Source organism: Synchiropus splendidus, chromosome 5 (genome assembly GCF_027744825.2).
Source record: "Synchiropus splendidus isolate RoL2022-P1 chromosome 5, RoL_Sspl_1.0, whole genome shotgun sequence".
Lineage (NCBI taxonomy): Eukaryota > Metazoa > Chordata > Actinopteri > Syngnathiformes > Callionymidae > Synchiropus > Synchiropus splendidus.
The window spans coordinates 32,645,078-32,661,743 of record NC_071338.1 but is presented as its reverse complement, the minus strand read 5'-3'; the positions used below and the strand labels follow the sequence as shown (position 1 = coordinate 32,661,743).

The following is a 16,666-nucleotide window of genomic DNA, read 5'->3' as shown; positions in this document are numbered from 1 at the left end:
TTCTGAGCCCACTTGATGGCACTCTATGCTCTAAAGTTATTCCATTTCCAAATGACTGACCTCTACTGAGCTCTGAAGATGAGTACAATGTTTCATGAAGCCTAGTCATTACCAGCTCCGACTTCAGAGGAAAATGGCCGCACCATTACTTCCACAGCAGTAGCAAAGCATCTTGCTGCTTCGTGGTAACTCTTGCTCAACGTTGCCCCCTGCTGTAGTGGAAGAAACACTGCACCAACTGTTTCATGAGGGGTTAGCCTGATCATTTACATAAATTGGGTGATATTTGGGGGCTAAAACAAGAAGTCTCTAAGGGCCTGACGTGGCCCGTGGGCCACCCATTGAGTGGCCTCGGTTTAACCTATGATTCATGAACACTCATGCCTCCATAACACCTCAATACTCAGAAGCAAAACATTTGTACCACAGGAAGGTGGGAGATCATGTGACTCATCACCGCAGCCATACATGGCTGATGTGGCACTGTCATACGGTCCGTTCAGGAGAGCAGAGCACCTGGATCGTGCACCGGTTCAGACCTCTCGCAGCTCATTTGGCGCAGCTGTCAATCACCTCCTCCCGGCTCCCACTGGTCATCGAGAAAAGAGGAAGTCGGATTAACCACTTCTTGTTCGCGTTCAAGTGCTGACTCACTGCTTCTGATCTTTACTGGTCAACTCGAAAATATAAAGTTAACAGGCCAGTTTCCACGCTGTGTCTCACACACACACACACACACACAAGAGCCAGAACATTATGACCACCGCCGAACAGCAAACCCACACACCACAGATACACACCCGCGCAGGCAGACTGAAGAAACAAAAACTATCACTGCTTACTTTTGCAACACTTTAATCAATCTTGCACCAAAAGAACAACTTTTATGACCATCAATGATGAGAATTAAGGCGCATATGAGCCACAGGACTTGACCTCTGCCAGTCTCTGCTTTTATTATGCAATGCATTTCTGGAAAAACTAAATGTAAACTAGGTCTGTCCTCCTTTTCATCTCCAACATCCTCAGTCCAACTCTCTTCTTCACGGGTCCAAACCACCTGTCCTCCCTGAGTTTGCCACCTGATAGACTCATGTGTGTCTTCATCTCTGACACTTCTGACTCTGACTCTCCAACGCTTTCATCGCGCTGCTTCCCCATCTGTATTTGACCTTCTCCCCCTGGTGTTCCTCAAGGTTCTGCACTGGGTCCTTTACTCTTCTTGCTGTACACCAGGGCTCCCAAACTCAACTGACCACTCTCAGCATGTCACTCCAGCCAAATAGATAACAGAGAGGTGATTATTTCTTAGTGCTAGAAATGCAGTTGTTTTTAAATCAAGTGTTTGTCAAGTGTTAAATGCATTCGGAGAACAATTGGACAGCTAGTGGCGAGCGTCAGAACTGCATCCTGAAGGCCACAAATGGCCCCTAGCTTGATCGTAATTCACTTCCACAGCTTCTCTGCCCACAGCTCTGCCTCAAGCTCCTCCTTCTGAAGCAAAGGTTCGGACTGACATCTCGCAGTGAACGGCCACACGCCGTCTTTAGCTCAAGCTGGTGAAGACCTTTCCTGAATCTCTCTGGTTTCGCCGACCCTTCTAACCACTGTGTCTCCAGTCGCGTGTCAGATGAATGTCATGCCGAAGGGAATGGTTTGAACAAAAGAGACGTTCAAAGTCTTGCGGCTTCCTGGAAGCTTTGCGAGTTCGCAGCACGACAGCGTTTCTGCTGATGTTAAAGGTCAGTCATCATTCCTCGACAGATTAGCTCACATTTTCTGAGTGTGAACGCTCACACACTCCGACCCGCAGGACGCACACACTGAACGTCCTCTGTACCTACCCACGCACAGACGCAGACTCAAGATTAAACCGGGATTTAGTCGGGATTAGGGGCGATAAACCTTTGCCATTGTAATCAGCTGTAGAGGTGAGAAGTGATCATGTGACCGAGGCGTCACACAGAAACACGACTGTTCTACTTCCACACCTGATGCAGAGCATCAGCTCCCCTGGGGGCCAACCCGGGGTCAGTCAGGGGCCAGCTGGGGGTCAAGTGCCGGGCGACCGTAAGCCGCTCGGACGTGAGGGGAACATGAGCGGATAACATGAACGTGTGAAAGAAGTCATGAAGAAGTGATGAGGAGGGCTGAGCTGGAAACACACACCAACATAGGGCTGACGTTGTGGGGACCGCTCATGGCCGTCACCCTCTCCCCAGCCTCTCCCCTAAACCTAACCCAGTTTTACTTTGTTGGGAAAATGTCCAAGAGTTGGTCCTCACAAGTATAGCCAAACACACACACACACACACTGATTCGCTGTTTTATTTACGGCGTGTCCGTGGTCAATCTCTTTCGAGTCATCGGTTTTGTGAGTTTGTGCGTGAGTGCGTGTCACGTGGCCGTGACCGCATGACGTCTGCGTGTGCGTTTCATTCAGCGTGTGAGATGATTGTGTGTCTGATTGTGAATGTGTTATGTGGAGCACGCATCTTGAGAGTGCCACGTCAGTGCGAGTCAATGTCAGTCATGTTGTGTGTACATGTGTGTCGCAGTGAGGTTTCATACGGACATGTCTTCGTCTTCGTGTGTGTGCTGATGGAAGGTGAGTGGGCACAGCTTGTGTGTGGGTTATGAGGGACTATATGTGTCTGCAACACAGGGCTGTGCGTCTGAGCATTTCAGGTGTGTTCTTCTGTGCGATGTGTGGCCACAGAGGTGTGAGTCTTTGTGTGTGTTTGTGCATAAGCATGATGTTTCCGAAGTCTGTGTGTGTGTGTTGGCAGAGTCTGCATGGATGTGGGATTGTTGGCTCCTCCTCGCTTGTTTCTCCTGCTTCACCTCCTTCTCCATGTCAGGGGCCTCCTCCTCCTCCTCCTCCTCATCCTCCTCCTCTTGCTCCTCCTCCTGCTCAGTGTCAAGTTGTTGCATCATCACCAGGTTCTCCTGCAGTACTTCACTTGGTCTCCATGACAACGGTTGGTGGGGAAAAGGGAGGTGAACTAGAGAAACTGTTTTAAATTCTGACTCCAGAAAACTGAGGTCAAATCATGTTCTTCCTTCAAACCAGAGGAGCCGACATCAGCGTCCGGCTCTCTGCTGCAGCTGAAGAATTCAAACACAACACAAGGGTTGAACCAGGATAGTGACTCACACAATCGCTCAACAAACAATCACAACACACTCAGGCGCACACACACTCATGTACAACCCTCCTGAACAAACGGAGACCCACAAACTCTCAGTGTCTCACACACACACACGCCTCCGATATCCAGCCGCACACGTGAACATTAACATGTAGACAACACTCCAGTCAGACTAACATATACACAAAGTCAGACAGACACACACCTGTAAGTCCAAATACACTGACACACACACACACACACACACACTCTAAAACAAACGTAAACCCACTTATCATTAAAATTTTAATTCTCAAAGTCGAGGCTTCAACCCGGGGTTAAAGGCCATGGGGTCCCCATAGAGCAAAATGTTCTCACAAGGCGTGTTTCTAAGTATTGGCCCCCAAAACTATTGCTAAAACAGGGACACGCACACACGCACACAAAAAAACTCACTATCTACATATATACAGATATATATACAAACACGTTGACGTCCCGCACAGTGCGCGCGTAAAGCCATGGTCTTGGTCATGCAGCGACATCTCCCGGTGAAATAGTGGTACTGCAGCGTGAACCCGTCTCGAGGACAAGCGTTCGGAGGGTCGGACCAGAACCAGCCGAAGGAAGCAAGACGTTGACGTCGTGTGTTGGGCATGGACTTATGACGCTGTATGGGAAATCAGTCGTCGATGATGAAAGTCTGGATCAAAGCGATGAACATGTTACAGTTTTTGAACACGTTTCGTCCGAACCGCCGCGCCAGCAGGGGGAAGCACTGTTTTATTCTGACCGGAAAAACGGTCTGTGATGGACTTCCAATATGGCGGCAGACCAAAAAGCTGCGCCGAACTTCGTGGGTTACGGGACCCCGCTGGAGCCCCTGGAAGAAGGTGCGTTGAAATGTTATGGCGCACAATGTTGTCGACCGTGTCTGCGGCTTGTCTTTAGCCTCGGTGAAGAGGAAGCGGCCGGGTTTCTTGAACTAGACGGGTTTGAGTGATGCTAAGCTAACCGTCAGTTCAAAACAGTGGAGTTTCCTCCAAATCGTTTGTATAGCTGACCTTACCAAGACGTTGGTTGCAGAGACTTCCTTGCTTGCAGAAACCGTACAACCCCCTTTAATATCAGTGGATGAGATTTTTACGCTGATAAAAATGTATACATAATAATAATAAGCTTGTGGTTTTCCCTATGACATTTAACTCATGTTAGCCGCACCATATAACATGGTTAGGTCAAAGGTCATGGAGAGGGTGCTCGAATAGGTAGGCGTCGTGTAGCCGATTTATTAAACACAGCTGAGGCTGATGAACCAAATACTGAAATCCCACTAAAATGTTGACCCCTTTATATTAGAGTGGCTGATTTGACTGATACTTGATAGTTTGTACGTGTAAGTTTGTAAGTAGTGTGTAACGTGGGGCCTTGGAGCAGGTTCAGTGCCGATGTGAGTGTGGGTCCTGAGACTTGGAGCATCATCAGATCCACCATCAACACAACTGACATGACTTAGTTCCACTTTTCACTTTGTCCTCCCCTAAACTAAAGGTATGGCATGTGTTTCACCTGTGACTCACTGTTGATGGTAGTGAAGTCCGTTGAATTCAGTGGAGTGAAGATGAGATGCTCCAGTCTGCAGCGTGGCTCACACACACACAGACCGGGGCCACGTTATTGGTGGCAGGAGCCACGTCCAAACATAGAGGAGTCAAGTCAACGGCGCACACATTTCTGTCTACACCGCTTGATATTTCCAGGAGGATCAGGGTCAAATGGAGGAGTTTGAAAAATACATGCCGCTAAGTCATGTGACCAGCTGCTCAGGTGAAGCCTCACAGCCTGACATGTTTGTAGCATGTGGCTGTTTTCAGCAACACAGTGAAACAATGGGGCTCTGAGCCTCTATATATTATTGATATCTGTGAGGTGTCAGTACAAATGAACCATGTGTTGTTTGCAGACAACACAAATCTTATATGTGGACAGTAACTTGACAATTATTGGAAAGAGATTAGATGGAGTATCAGAGGTGACATTTTGTGGGTTTCAGTATCAATGAGAAGCAGAATGAAAAGGTCAAGACAGTTGTTTATAATGAACCAACTGTTTAAACCAACTCCTGAGGAGGAGAGCAGAGAAGAAGAGGGAACTTATACCAACCATATGCTAGAGCCACACTGAGACAAGTGTCCACTGCAATAGTGGGAGAGAAAATGTGGAACTCACCGACAAAATGAAAAGCTAGATCACTCTGGAGAAGAGACTTCAAAGAGCGGAAGCAACTGATGGACAGCAACACAAAACACAGCATGAAGGACATGACCAACACATGTAAATCTCAAGTATCGGCAAATAAGCAACGCTGAATAAAACAAAACACATCGCTCACAGTTGCACTCAACCGCTGGTCGGGAGAACAGGAAAGCGTGTGATTCAGGGGCAGAAATGATCACTTCAATCTGCACCTTTAGAATCTCTCTGTAATGTAACATGAGCCTGTGATTATACATAAACGACTATAATGAATATAGGTATAGAACAGTGGAAATGTGTGAAATATCTTAAGGTCTAACCCCCTGCCCTTTCTGTGTTTTCTGTTGTGTCATCTGCTAATTCTAGATGAGCCGCTGAAGAAGCCCATCCCCCTCCACGAGCAGACTGTAAGAGATGAGAAGGGTCGGTACCAGCGGTTCCATGGTGCCTTCACTGGCGGCTTCTCTGCTGGATATTTCAACACCGTCGGCTCCAAAGAAGGCGAGTCTGTGTTTCTTAGATCGTGGGTGGAATCAGCTTTGCTCATGTCTTATGTGCTGTGTGTGTGTTCTTCAGGATGGAGCCCTGCAACGTTCAAGTCATCGCGGCAGCAGAAAGCAGAGAAGCAGCAGGCCCGGCCCGAAGACTTCATGGACGAGGAGGTTGGATCTCCACGTGGTGGCATTGTGGCTCTGAAGGTGACATGTGTCTCTTTGTCCTCAGGACTTCGGGGAACACGGCATTGCTCCACGAGAAATTACAACCCAGGAGGAGTTCTGGTCCCGGCGGGCAGACCCGGTCCAGGAGCGTGCCAAGGCCATCAACGCTCAAGCCGGACTCATCCCGGGAGACACCCTGCTGGGGGATCTGATCGCGCCCGCCAGGTAGAGACTGCTCACACACGTGGGCCGCCCACCCAAGACCTGACACGTTCAGTAAGTGTGGCTGTGTCTCAGGTCGTCTGTGGGGGTGGAGCTGCTGCGGCGGATGGGCTGGAGGGAAGGGCAAGGAGTCGGGCCTCGTGTCAAGAAGAGACCTCGCCGGCGGCAGACTGGTGCGCCCCACTTCTGCAGGGCTACTGTGCCTCTCTGCAATTCATGATGTTCTGCTGTCCCCACAGATGGAGCCAGAGTCTACGGGTGTGCGCTGCCCCCTGCTGGATCTGAGGAATCAGAGGTGAGCTCAGCAGTGACATCAGCACGTGAGTGAGTGTCACACCACCAAGTCTGTCTCTCACCGCAGGAGGACGACGACGACTTTGCTCCAGAGAATGTGACCTTTGCACCCAAAGATGTGACCCCCGTGGACTTCACTCCGCGAGTCGGGGTGCAGGGCTTGGGCTACTGCGGATTGGATCCGGGACAGGCTCTTCGGAACAGTGGCCCGATGGAACACATCAACCTGTTCAGCCCTCAGACAGAGTCCAGAGGTCACCTGTTCGGAGAGGCTGGCAGGGGGCAGCCGCAGCGGCGGAGGGGCGTGGTCGGACAGGTGCGGCTGACACAGCGCGGCCGTGACTTCGGCTCACCTCCGCTGTCCCTGCAGGCGTTCGGGGTGGGAGCGCTGGAGGACGAGGACGAAGACGTTTACGCCCGGGACTGCATATCCAGGTACGACACGGTGCTGAAGGACGAGGAGCCAGGGGACGGTCTGTACGGCTGGACGGCCCCGGAAGAGTACACCAGGAAGACCGCGGCCAGTAAGCTCCTCCTGCTGTGACTCACGGGTCTGCTGCAGGTATTAGAACTCATAAAATGCTGTCAGTCAGGAGCCGGGACGCGGCGTATCTGGGTCGGATCCTGGAAGGCTTCACTTTGGCTCAGACCCCACTGGAGAAGAAGCAGGTGAGCAGCACGTCTGCCGTCCACCTGACCTCATCCTGCCCTCCACCTGACCTTATCCCGACCTCGACCTGCCGTCCACCTGCAGATCTTTGCTCCGCCCACGCTGCCGAAGGACTATCGTCCCCTCCACCGCCGCCCCGCCGTCCACGTGTCCCGCCTGTATGGCGTCAGCCCAGCTTTGGCGGAGGCCATGGCGGCGTCCAAGGGCCACATGGTCCCTGAACAGCCCCAGCAAGTGGGGCGGCACCAGCTGGACTCAAGCCAGCGGAGGGGGCTGCTGGGGGAGGACGGCCTGAAAGGTGCAGAGCGTGACTGCGCCCCCTGGTGAAGCCATTGCTAACCCATTCTTTTGGTTCTGTTCAGGTCCCACGTCTGTTATGGACCTGCTGAGACCTGAAGACAGAGAGAGGCTTCTCCGTGTGCGCGCAGCCACCGGCCAAGGTCCAGCACCGCCCCCTGAGCCCCCGGCGGTCCCTCAGCCCCCCGTGGTCCCAGAGCCCCCGGTGGTCCGCCAGCCTCGGATTCTCCCCCAGCCCGGCGGGTTCCCTCAGTTCGGCACCTCAGCTCAGGAGGCGGAGGCTCTCTCCGCGTGGAAGGGCCGCTCCACATCACACGCCTTCAAACCTTTTGAGAAGAACCCGAGCAAGCAGGCCCGCTACGAGCAGTACCTGGAGCGCCTGCGCCAAGGGGAGCGAGGTGAGGCTCCGCCCACTCTCCCACATGGCCTCAGGTGTGTGGAAGGTCTCACCAGAGCACGCTGTTGCCCCCAGACGCCCTGGACCAGAGTCTGGACGAGGGGATGACGGAGTGGGAGCGCAGCAGGGAGAAGGAGGAGTTTGTCAGGGCCTCCATCCTGTATCGGCCCTCGTCCTCCTCCATGCTGTCCTCCCGCTTCACCAGAGGAGCGCAGGCGGACGATGACGACACTGTGGAGGTGCACCCCGAAACACAGGTGCCCCACGCCTCTGACGTGATGATGAAAGTGGTGACACTCATCAATGCTGCTGTGAATGGTGTCGCCAGGACCTGGATGATAAAAAAGCCGCCGTCAGGATGAAGATGTTTGGGCAGCTGACCAGAGAAACGCTGGAGTTCCATCCTGATAAAGTCTTGTGCAAGAGGTTTAACGTCCCTCATCCGTATCCTGGGTAAGCACCCTCCCCCCCCCCCCCCCTCACTCACACCTGCCTGAAGAGCCCTGGTGCTGACCTCACGGCCATTTTTTCTGGTGCAGGTCCAGTCTGGTGGGCGTGCCCAAGGTCAGGAGGGACAAGTTCTCTGTCTTCAACTTCCTGACCGTGACTGACCCCAGCACCCCCTCAGGTACCGCCAAGGTGCAGCCACACGGGCAAAGCCAGAACTATGACTGAGCTGAGTTGTGTTCCCCACCAGGGCCAGTGAAACCCACTCCAGCCCCGGTCAAGAAGTCCAGGTGGGACATGTCAGACCAGGACAAGAAGGACAGCTTGGTTGAGAAGCCAGACTCCCCCGAGGTGAAGGAGGAGCCCCCCACCTCGCCCGCCGCCGCCAACACGGCTGCAGACAGGAAAGTGGAGGTGAGTCTGGAGGGTTTCTCTGGACCTCCACATGTGATGACCTGATCGTGACCCGCAGAAGGAATCGGAGTCTGAGGAGGATGAGGACGACGACGAGGAAGAGGAGGAGGAGGAGGAGGTGGAAGAGGAGATCCGGCCGCCCATGGACCTATTCAAAGCCATCTTTTCTGGCTCCTCCTCTTCCTCTGAGGACAGTGAGGAGGAGGACCCGAGTCAGGAAGAGGTCCAGGACCAGAAGGAGGCTGACCCACAACCGTTCAACCTCTTCAGCATTTCCTCCTCCTCATCAGCTCCTCCTTCATCACTTGCCACCTCAGCCCCGCCTCCAGCTGTGATCCCGCCCACGGCAACGCAGCCTTCTTCACAGAACCCCATCAACCAGCACACGGGTCGGTACCACAGACATCACACATGTGCTCTTTCCCAGGGTCAGATTGAAATCTGATCAGCTCTGTCGTCCGTCCTCCAGAAGCAGCTGCTTCCTGTCGCAGCTCCACACTGGACGAGGAGGAGTTTGGTCCCAAGCTCCCGCCGTCATTCCATGAATGTGAGTCAGACGGTTTGGTTTATCGATTCTTGTTAGGACCAATGTGGGGGGGGGGGGCACCTCCTTGTGAAGACATTTGGCTTAGTTGCGACCGTTAGGCCGGTCCCCACAAGGTTAAGCCTCAGTTTTAGGATTAAAACGGCAAAATAACTGGGTGATTCTAACTGGGTTCCAGTTTGTTCAGAGTCCCAGAGTTTCTTTCTATCTGTTGAGCGTTAATTGTCAGTTTCTGCCATCGTTTGTCATGGCTGCGTTGTCTGCCTGTCCATGATTTGGTCTGTGTGCGTTTGTGTTTCTAGATTTTGATTTCGTACTGTAGATTACTTGACTGCACGTGTGTGTACTAGCTTTGTGTGACTCATATTTGCTGTCTTGTGTGTGTTCGTTTGTACATGGGAATGTTTGTGTTGTTCTTGTGTCCAGCCAGAGGAGGCGCCAGCGAGGTAACCCAGGACCGAGGGAAGAAGAACAAGAAACACAAACACAAGAAAGACAAGAAGGTGAAGCCACCTCTGATGCTTTACTCGCTGCTTCAGATAGAAAAAGGAATTCCAACTTCTCCTTCAGAAAAAGAAGCACAAGAGCAAACATAAGAAGAAGCAGAAGAAGAAGAGCAAGGAGGCGGAGTCTGAGAGCAGCGAGGAGTCGAGCCAGGACGAGGACTCAGCAGATGCCCTGCTGAAGAGGTGAGGGGGCGTGGCCTGATGCAGAGGAGCGTGGGTTTGTGTGTCTCACGTCATCGTCGCTTCTGTCTCCGCAGGCTGAAGAGCATCAGAGAAGCTAACAGGAAGTGACCTCAGAGACTCATCTATTTTCTGAACACAGCATTTTAACCATCTGATTTTCAAAATAAAAAAACACTGAGACTTGAATTCAAACCTGACTTTCTGACGTGAGTTTTGACTGGCAGGTGAACTCCCGCAAGGTTTTGGTTCAGTCCTAGATCCAGAGCCTTCTGGCCAGTGAGCACAGCCCGGTCCTTAACTTTCCCCGACTGGACTCGAGCTACTCTGGGTTTCTGTCCTCAGTGATGGCGAGCCGATCAGACGGCGCTCTGCAGTAAACAGTTGCAGCCGCAGCCCGCCGGACACTCGTCCCGCCGCCGGAACCAGTCCATCATGTGGCTCGTGTGTCCTCCGTGGCCACAGCTCAGACAGAAATTGGACGACCCGCGGACCGCCACGTGGCACACAGCGCACTGGAAGGTGAGTCTCTTGCAGACGGCGCACTGAGTCCCGCGGGCCTGACTCCGGCAGTGGCAGCAGAACACGCCGAACTCTGCGGGCAGACGGCAGGAGAGGTGAGGTGGCCCGGACAAAGTCGGAGGTCAGGAACTGTAGTGTGTGATGCTGACGTACCGATGCCCCGGTGAGGCTCCGGGGGCCGCGACGTGAACTTGAGCACGTCGGCGCGTTTCTCTCGGAGCCCCCAGCGGTACAGGATCTCGCCGTAACTCTTCTTGAAGTCGTCAAACTGCAGCGTGTTGGCGGGGTCCAGCAGCCGCTTGTTCATCTCGTGCTGCTCACGCTCTCTTTCCCGGGGGTCCACAAACGCGTGGTTGCCGTAGCGGCCGTCGTCCGGGGACGACTCGCTCCAGGAGCTGATGTGCTCCGAGTCACGAGCTGCGGACACAGGTCAGGTGAGGTCAGCTGCTGCCAGCGGCGCCAGGGTCTTACCAACATTCCACGACCCACCGGTGACCGAGTCCGTGGCGCTGGAGTAGGACCCGGACGTCACAGAGCCGGAGGTGAAGCTGGGCTGAAACTGCCACATGAGGTCACTTCCTGTCAAGGAACAAGGGCGTGCGCCGGTGAGGCTTACGTAGCGTGAGCGGTGGGTGGGAAGGTACGGCGAGTCGGCCGACGGCGGCGTTCTGAAGACGCTGCACAACATGGCCAGGGTCTGCACGTCGCTCATCCTGCTGTAGTGGTCCAGTCTGGACACATGAGCCGCGTCAGACCACAGCACAGTCACGTGACATCACCAGCCACTCACAGCGTCTCCAGCAGCTGGCGTCCGAACGGATGGCGCGCCCAGGGAGTTTCCGCGTCCGGGTCGGAGTCTGGATCCAGATCCTGGTTGGTGGCTGCTGACGCCAGCGCCCAAACCTGCCCGCACACGCACTGGTGTCACCTGGTCGTGCTGGCCGGCGTGAGACCGGCGTTACCTTGGCGACATCTCTGCGTCCCACCGCATGCGCTGCCGCCGCGTTCTTCTGACACGTGTCCTGGATGTCGTGGATGTTGAGGCTGAAAAGCCCGAGTGTTAGTGCTGTGTGAGGCTGTGTGGCTGTGTTGTGCGTCCTCACATGTAGTTCTCTCCCAGGACCTTGTGCACCGGCAGCAGGCAGGAAATCTCTTGGATGATGACTTTCCCCGCCAGCTTGATGCGGCTGACGTCTTCTCTCTTGGTTTTGAACCTTCTGGACTTCTGCACACGCACGCACACAGAGAACCACCTGATTAAAAGTGGTCTGCAGAACCAATTACAGCGAGGAGCCGGCGGCGGGCCGTTACAGCTGATGTGGAGCGGATGAGAAGCGTTCGGACCTGCGGATGTTAGTGCCGCCGGATTAAGAGTGACCCGACCCGATGTCAAAGGTTAGCCCCAGAAACCAATCGGAGACAAGCAGAGAAGCAGCTGATGAGCGAGCGCGGACGTGATAAGACGTCGGTACCGGCCAATCATGGAGGGTTTGCACGGACCAGCGCCGCGAGCCACAGAAAGGAGGCATCTGATTGGAGGGAAATGAGGAGGCGCGGCCAACAGGCGATTGGTCAGGAGGAGACGACAGAAGTGGCCAGTGAGAAGGACGTAACTTTCCAGTGTGTCCAAGTGTGAGCCTCACCCTTTCTTTGTAATAGAAGGAGGAGATGGAGACGGTGTCTTTGTCGGAGCGGGTTGGGCTGCTGCTGTAGAGCCGCAGGTTCTGAGAGTCCGAGCGCATCTTCATTGGGGTCAAGACTCCACTGTGATAGGCCGAGAGCGCCGACAGGGACCTGAAAGACGGGTCCGGCTGTGTGAGGTGACGGGTCTGGGACCTGGTGTGTGCGCGCAGCAGCGTCGGTGCCATGGTACCTCGGGGTGGGCTCGGTGGCCGGGGCCGAGCGGTGCATGGTGATGGGTCGAGTGAAGTAAACCAGACACCCGGTGCCACAGAACCTCGCTCCAGAGGTTCTGGGGAACGGGATGTTGGCGTCCTGGAACACATACACAGACACATGCGGGTCAGGGCCAGGTCCCGCCACACTTGGGAGCGTGGCCTCACCTGATAGGACCCGTAGGTGTTGATGACCCGAGGAAAGGCCTGCAGCGCCGGAGTGACGGGGACGAACGCTGCCGGGCCGTCCTCCTGCGTCTGACACACACACACACACACATTGTTAACATCCACTGTGACCACCCGCCGCTCGTCCTGGTTCTGACCATGTCGGACTCCAGACACGACACCAGCTGACGGACGCATGGCTCCAGACAGTTCTGGTTCCTCTTCACCTTCTGCAGCGACGTGTCTGTCAGGATCTGAAGCACAAGCAGCGTCACAAGGGTCGGTGGGGTTCTGCTCTGCCGACGGCTCCCAACCTTCTGGATCTTGGTCTTCATGTCGGTGGAGATGGTTGTGGGAGAGACAAACTGGAAGGTGGGCGCGGCGTTGTTGGGGTACTGGGCCGGGAACTTGACCACCAGGTGGACCTGGTGAGTGCCAAAATGGGCCGACACCATACAGCTGCAGTTGACGGCGTCCATCTGCGGCGAGAACAGAGCCGAGGGGTCCACAACCAGAGGCTCAGGGTGCGGGGGCTCACCTCCACGTTGACGTTCCTGATCTGCAAGTTGACCAAGGAGAACTCCTGCTGCAGTGTCTGAGGAAGACCTGAGCTCAGCGCCGACTCCTGACGTCCAACATCTGGCTCTGTGAGCAGGTGACAACACGGCAGGTAAGGAGGGGGAAGGGCGGTGGGGGGGGTGACATCTCACCTCTGGGCTCATTAGCCTCGCTCCTCATCTGCTCATCCACTTCCTGTAGCGTCAGCGTTTTCTCCGCCTCCACAGAGAGAGACATTCCCTCCATCAGGTCCTCCACGGTATCACTCACGCACAGCTGTAGCACAGAAGAGCTGATTCAGAGAGGCGAGCGGGTAAATAAAGTGGAGATGAGAACAGAGGAGGCAAAGAGAGGGACAAGAAGATCAGTGGTGAGGTGGGTGGTGACGCCAGGGGCACGAGGAGACTGCTCAAGGTGGGTGAGGAGAAAAGTGATATGTGATGGATGAAGGTGGAGGGGATGAGGATGATGAAGATGGGCGATGAAGGTGGAGATGAGAACAGAGGAGGCAAAGGGAGGGACGAGAAGATCAGTGGTGAGGTGGGTGGTGACGCCAGGGGCACGAGGAGACTGCTCAAGGTGGGTGAGGAGAAAAGTGATACGTGATGGATGAAGGTGGAGAGGATGATGATGATGAGTGATGAAGGTGGAGATGAGAACAGAGGAGGCAAAGGGAGTGACGAGAAGATCAGTGGTGAGGTGGGTGGTGACGTCTGGGGCATGAGGAGACTGCTCAAGGTGGGTGAGGAGAAAAGTGATACGAGATGATGAGGAGGATGACATAAATGTTCATGATGAAGATGGAATGAGGATGTTGGTGGAGATAAGTGATGAAGGTGGTGAAGATAAAAATGATGATGATGAGAACGATGTGTGTTGAAGACAGATGATGAAGCTGGAGATCAGTGAGGATGATGGTGAGTGATGAAGGTGGAGGGCATGATGAAGAGTGGTGGAGCTGAGTGAAAATCATAGTGAAGCTGATGGAAGAGGATCATGTGATTTCTGGTCATGTGGCTGAGAAACACAGTCATGGCAGAGATGGAGGGATCTTGATGATGATGAAGATCGTGGCAGTTGAGGAGAGGACGATCACCTTCTGCAGCTGAGGGTCGACTCTCCAGATCCTCAGGGTCTGATCGCGAGACCATGTGACCAACTGGAAATCACTGGAGCCTGAGAAACACAGCAGCATGAAGACGTGGCCAGCTGACAGGAGCTGCTCCGGAGGTCCCACCTTCTTTCTGAGGTCTCCACTGGAACTCCAGAACCACGTCGTCGTGTCCCACGAAAGCATGGACCGGGCTGTTGAGGTCCAGGGTGCTCCACAGGAGGAGACTGTTCTCCCTCCTCAACTGAGGAACCATCACCGTGACCAGGCCGTGGGAGAAGGGCTGAAACACACACGCCTGTCACACACATCTTCAGCCTGCAGGGGGCAGCAGTGCGGACTCACCGTGTACCGGGCCTTCCACACCGGCACCTGACACGACAGGATGTTCAGGTAATTCTTGGGCTTTCGGAAATCCCAGAACTGAGCAGAGAGAAGAGAGGGTGACCTGAGGCCACAGGTCGCGTGGTGAGTTCAGGCGCAGTCGTGAATCTCACCCGCACTGAGTTGTCCTGGCTGGACGTGGCCAGGACGAACTCGTTCTCCGGGTGCCAGTCCAACCCGTGGATCTTGGACAGGTGAGCCGCCAGGTACTCGGACGCAGTGTTGGGACTCTGAACACACACACACACACTGTCAGCACACGCACCCCACTCTCACCCTGCACCAAGCCACTCACTCTTCTGTCCCAGATCCGCACGACTCCATCGTGAGTGGACGCCAGCAGGTTCTGGTTCTTCCTGTTCCACTTGACCTGCGAGGCTCCAGCTACAGGAGGAGACAGTGTTAATAACAGTCCTGTCTGTCACTTCTGTGGTCCTGTCCAGACTCACCGACAGCAGACAGCGCCACTGTGGGTTTACGAGTGTCCCTGCGCACAAACCCCACATGATCATCATCATCCTCCACCACCACCACCAAACACACCCACGCCTCACCTGGTGTCCCAGATATAGATGTACGTGTCCACAGAACTGGTGACCAGAAACTCTGGTTCGAACCAGGACCAGTCCAGATCACTGAAACGAAGAGGACCGTGTCAAGGTCGAGACGCCCTCTGTCCTCTCGCTGGTGTGTGTGTACCTGATGACCCGAGTGTGTCCTTGGAGGGAAGCGTAAACTTCTCCAGTCCCGTTCTTCCACGAGTACAGGTCCACTCTCTGGTTACTCTGGGAACACAGGGGTCAGTGAGAGTCTCACTGAGAGGGAGAGAAAGCTCGTGTCTGCGCTCACAGAAGCAGCAAAGACGTGAGACTCGGACTTGTGGTGGTTCCACTGAACTGTCCCCACGTCCCACTTGCTGTGACGGCCGATCTTTCGGGGCTGGTCGGCCGGGGAGTCCAAGTTCACCATGTAGAGGAAGCGCCTCCTAAAGGCACAGACCAGAGGATGAGAAGGAACATGAGGCGCCTCCTTCTGGCTGGGTGTTTCCTAACTGAACCTGCTTCTCTGGGCTCAATGAAAACTGAGAAACACTTACCCAGACAGCACAGCGTTGGAGCCCAGACAGTCCACTGACATGGCGGTGGCCTGGCAACAACACAGCGGCAATAATTTCATATCAACAACTCAAAGAGTGAGACCGGTTCTGCAACAGAAACGGCTCACTCACAACATCGCGACAGCGCTCTCTGGGTCAGTGGCCTTGAATGTTTGCATGTGCGAGGCGTTTTGCAGGCAAACTTCTGCCCTCAGGTTTAGAATGAACCGCTTTTGTGCCTTCAAGGCCGCGCATTTACCAGCAGACGGCCAACCGCAGCCCCGCCGCCATACTTTGTACAACTAACGCAATCTGACACACGTCGAGGACTCGACTTGACTTGAATAAGAAATGTTCAAACTTGTTCTATTAAGTTCTGGTTTAAAGACCAACACCTGACACGTCACGAGTTAAAACCGTGATAAAACGGAATCGACTCCGCAACTTTGAGAAAGATTCATTAACACTTTTAAAACTTTTCCACAGTCCTCCATCTTTGACGCTCAGCTGCACGGGCAGCAGACGGCGACCTCGCGGCGACAGACAAAGGCTGAGAGCAGAAGCTTCTCACCTGAGCGTCTCTGAACTCCACCACCACATTCTCGCTGCTCCACCGCGCCGCCATCTTGGCCCTCCACTGTCAACAAACGTCACGTGACGGCTTTCACACGGCGCTGCGTTCAGGACTGTCGGAATGTAGTATTTCGGGGCGGAAACAGTTGTTGCGTTCATTGGAAATGTATAGCCAAATATATATTATATTTTCTTTGTCAACTATTACACTAGGGGTGAGCTGTTAAATTTCCTTAAGGGCCACATGTTATACTGTGAATGCAGTGAGGGGCAGAAGACCGAAGGACACGAAAAACAATGTGATAATCTACGTTTTATTCCCATTAAAGATCACACATACTG

The 16,666-nt window shown here is 54.1% G+C and overlaps 2 protein-coding genes across 6 annotated transcripts; one reads left to right on the top strand and one right to left on the bottom strand.

Moving 5' to 3' along the window:
* Positions 1–3,785: 3,785 nt before the first annotated feature.
* On the top strand, positions 3,786–10,245 carry gpatch1 (G patch domain containing 1). The gene is made up of 20 exons (XM_053866162.1): positions 3,786–4,024; positions 5,754–5,888; positions 5,964–6,049; positions 6,111–6,271; positions 6,344–6,441; positions 6,508–6,563; positions 6,630–6,878; positions 6,933–7,086; positions 7,152–7,231; positions 7,317–7,530; positions 7,595–7,927; positions 8,002–8,183; positions 8,255–8,379; positions 8,466–8,554; positions 8,624–8,787; positions 8,846–9,176; positions 9,257–9,334; positions 9,758–9,834; positions 9,902–10,020; positions 10,095–10,245. The coding sequence occupies exons 1-20, from the start codon at positions 3,955–3,957 to the stop codon at positions 10,126–10,128; spliced, it is 2,835 nt and encodes a 944-aa protein (XP_053722137.1). The 5' UTR covers positions 3,786–3,954; the 3' UTR covers positions 10,129–10,245.
* wdr59 (WD repeat domain 59) lies at positions 9,905–16,390 on the bottom strand. 5 transcript variants are annotated; one of them, XM_053866159.1, is made up of 26 exons: positions 16,323–16,390; positions 15,752–15,801; positions 15,505–15,640; positions 15,355–15,440; positions 15,210–15,290; positions 15,105–15,142; positions 14,951–15,039; positions 14,769–14,885; positions 14,617–14,694; positions 14,398–14,554; positions 14,257–14,336; positions 13,313–13,436; positions 13,141–13,247; positions 12,917–13,081; positions 12,761–12,856; positions 12,603–12,692; positions 12,413–12,534; positions 12,183–12,333; positions 12,012–12,068; positions 11,643–11,764; positions 11,502–11,583; positions 11,330–11,442; positions 11,156–11,270; positions 11,029–11,098; positions 10,693–10,956; positions 9,905–10,612 (listed from the first exon to the last, which is right to left on the bottom strand). In XM_053866159.1, the coding sequence occupies exons 1-26, from the start codon at positions 16,374–16,376 to the stop codon at positions 10,377–10,379; spliced, it is 2,880 nt and encodes a 959-aa protein (XP_053722134.1). In that variant the 5' UTR covers positions 16,377–16,390; the 3' UTR covers positions 9,905–10,376. The 5 variants fall into 5 exon arrangements, with proteins under 5 accessions (XP_053722134.1, XP_053722135.1, XP_053722132.1 ...); XM_053866160.1 differs by having other exon boundaries at positions 11,029–11,092; XM_053866157.1 differs by having other exon boundaries at positions 11,029–11,270.
* Between the last annotated feature and the right edge of the window lie 276 nt (positions 16,391–16,666).

Bases quoted from the DNA above. Each gene is read 5' to 3' on its own strand.
- wdr59 (XM_053866157.1), bottom strand. From the start codon at position 16,376: ATGGCGGCGCGGTGGAGCAGCGAGAATGTGGTGGTGGAGTTCAGAGAC. The intron at 13,248-13,312 runs GTGAGATGTCAC...ACCTGCTCACAG, and splicing joins CGAGGCTAATGAGCCCAGAG to AGCCAGATGTTGGACGTCAG. The intron at 11,584-11,642 runs GTGAGGACGCAC...CGGGCTTTTCAG, and splicing joins GTCCTGGGAGAGAACTACAT to CCTCAACATCCACGACATCC.
- gpatch1 (XM_053866162.1), top strand. From the start codon at position 3,955: ATGGCGGCAGACCAAAAAGCTGCGCCGAACTTCGTGGGTTACGGGACC. The intron at 7,232-7,316 runs GTGAGCAGCACG...GTCCACCTGCAG, and splicing joins CCCCACTGGAGAAGAAGCAG to ATCTTTGCTCCGCCCACGCT. The intron at 8,380-8,465 runs GTAAGCACCCTC...TTTCTGGTGCAG, and splicing joins GTCCCTCATCCGTATCCTGG to GTCCAGTCTGGTGGGCGTGC.